This window comes from Musca vetustissima, unplaced genomic scaffold, assembly GCF_032173495.1.
Source record: "Musca vetustissima isolate MV318-11 ecotype Yass unplaced genomic scaffold, APGP_CSIRO_Mvet_v1 utg215994, whole genome shotgun sequence".
Lineage (NCBI taxonomy): Eukaryota > Metazoa > Arthropoda > Insecta > Diptera > Muscidae > Musca > Musca vetustissima.
In genome coordinates, this window is record NW_026883700.1 from 32093 (window position 1) to 34421 (window position 2329).

At 33.1% G+C, this 2329-nt stretch overlaps 1 protein-coding gene across 1 annotated transcript; it reads right to left on the reverse strand.

Moving 5' to 3' along the window:
• Positions 1-654: 654 nt before the first annotated feature.
• LOC133330683 (uncharacterized) lies at positions 655-1134 on the reverse strand. Its single transcript, XM_061539093.1, has one exon. It carries the CDS (start codon positions 1132-1134, stop codon positions 655-657), a length of 480 nt encoding a protein of 159 aa, XP_061395077.1.
• Between the last annotated feature and the right edge of the window lie 1195 nt (positions 1135-2329).

Genomic DNA, 2329 nt, shown 5'->3' on the forward strand with positions numbered 1-2329 from the left:
GGAATTTGGACAAGTAATTAGAAGGGCTGTACTGAATATTAGTAATATTTGTTGACCTCTAGTCGGTCAAGAGGGTGAAAATATCGCGAAATATTGCCCAAGCTCAGAATATAGAACCACAAAATGTTAGATTTTCGTGGGAATTGTGTAGGGTATCATATGGTCGGCCCGTCCGACTATACTGGTTCGCTCACTTGTTGAAAATTACTTTTCTATAATGATTCCATACGTCTACTTTTTCAAAATATTGTTTACGTGCATAATGAAATAATTTTAAGCATCTTCAAGAAGCTCGTATTTCTTAGATATAAGCCCGGATTTCTAACAAATAACGCACTAAAAGAAGCCTCAATTTTTATAAACCTAATTTTTGACGACGCGCGCCGATATGTTGTTTTTAAAGAATTTCCACCACTATTTCTCAGTTAATATAAGAAATGTGAACTGTTTAAAAAATATTTTTAGCAACTCTAAGATGGAATTTTTCAAATTAATTTTATAAATAAAAAATATTTTTTTTTACTTTTTGATTTTATTTATATGTTATTATCATAATATAAATATAGAATTTACTATTAAATATAACTAAAATTAACTTAAAGAATAATAATATATACAAGAAGAAACAAACCATCAAGGCTCGTTTAGTAATGTCTAACAATTCATCGACATTGACGGTCGAATACAGTTGTTGTTAACCGTTGACAATTTCTGAGGAATTTGTGTTGCATTTGTATTGCATTGAGCCACTGTAGCGTTTCGTTGTTGTTTCATTCTTAACATTTGCAAATATTGATGATGTCGCTGACGGGCGATATGACGTTGAAGATTATTTTTAAATACCGTTTCACGGCTCAACGATTGTAGATCATCCGCCGAACATTTGTCAATATTTTTTATGGTGTTGGTGATTAATTCGTGGGTTAACATCAACTTTGTTTGCGATACACGCATCTTTGACATGCGACGTCTTTGCAGCTCTTCACGATGTAAATACAAGGCATAGTTGAGATTGATGCGTGGTCTTTGTGATGATGATGACATGGGCTTTTTTAATGTCCTGTTGAGTTTGCCAGATGAAGAGGATGATGATGATGTCGTTAAGGCGGTGTTGGTTGTAATTTTGGGTGCCATGTTTTAATATAATATGTTTGAAATATTTTAAATTTTACTTTGATGACTTGGTTCTGAGAATGTTCTGTGAACACTGATGTCCTGTCTGTACAATCGCTTCGATTATATGCATGTCTCAACAAAAACAGGTATGTCATTGATTTGACTTCAACTCTTTCGTTTTCCAAAATGTTGGCACAATAATTTTTGTGGTATCTAATTAGGTCAGGTATTTTTTAATCAATGATAGGGTTGATGTTGTTCATGTAACATTTAAAATAGAAACTTTTGTTGTTGTTTAAAAAACATATACACACGTACACGAAGTCATTCTTCCTTAATCCTAATCCAGTCGTTCATAAAAATTAGGTATGGCCAAAAAATTCCAACATTTTTATGTTTCGACGTCACAGCTGCAGAAAACTGTGCCAAAACAATTATTGCGGACATTTTGTGGCTTAGCCTAAAATTGTGTAATTTTTTGTTGACTTTGTAAATATGTAAACCCTTTACCTTTTTTATTACTTGGGAGGAAAATTCGGGATATTAAATACATGCAAACACAGGGTATTTTTTTAAGAATACTCCGGAAATTTAATTTAACCTAAAGTGTATAAATCAAAGGAATCCCACCAGCGTGGTATGATCATGAAGATTAAAAAAAATATTTTGTAGTTATAGAGTTAACTATTCTGGTTTTTAAAAAGTATTTTATGAAGGTCTTTGATAAAACGTTTTTTTTTTAAGTAAAATTAGCGACTAAAAACTCATTATTGGGTATTTATACCCTTCACCACTCTGTGGTACAGGGTATTATGTCTTTGTGCATATGTTTGTAACAGGCAAAAGGAAACGAGATAGACACATGGTTCCTTTTGAGAATATGCATAGAATCACTTTCTGAGTCGATTTATGCATGTCCGTCCGTCCGTCTGTCCGTCTGTCCGTCCGTCTGTAGATGTTAAATTGTAAACAAAGTACAGGTCGCATTTATGATCCGATTTGGATGAAATTTGGCAAAAGTCACTTATTCGGCCCAAGGACGAACCCTATTGAAATTGGGAAAAATCGGTTCAGATTTAGATATAGCTCCCATATATATATTTAACCGATTTAATGTAAACGGACCCTATATATCTTTCGATTTGCACGAAATTTGGTACAGCCTAATCATTTAGGTCTAGAATGATGTCTGCCAAGTTTCGTGAAAATCGGT

What these genes read in the sequence shown, in the direction of transcription:
- LOC133330683 (XM_061539093.1), bottom strand. Translation starts at nt 1,134, where the DNA reads ATGGCACCCAAAATTACAACCAACACCGCCTTAACGACATCATCATCA.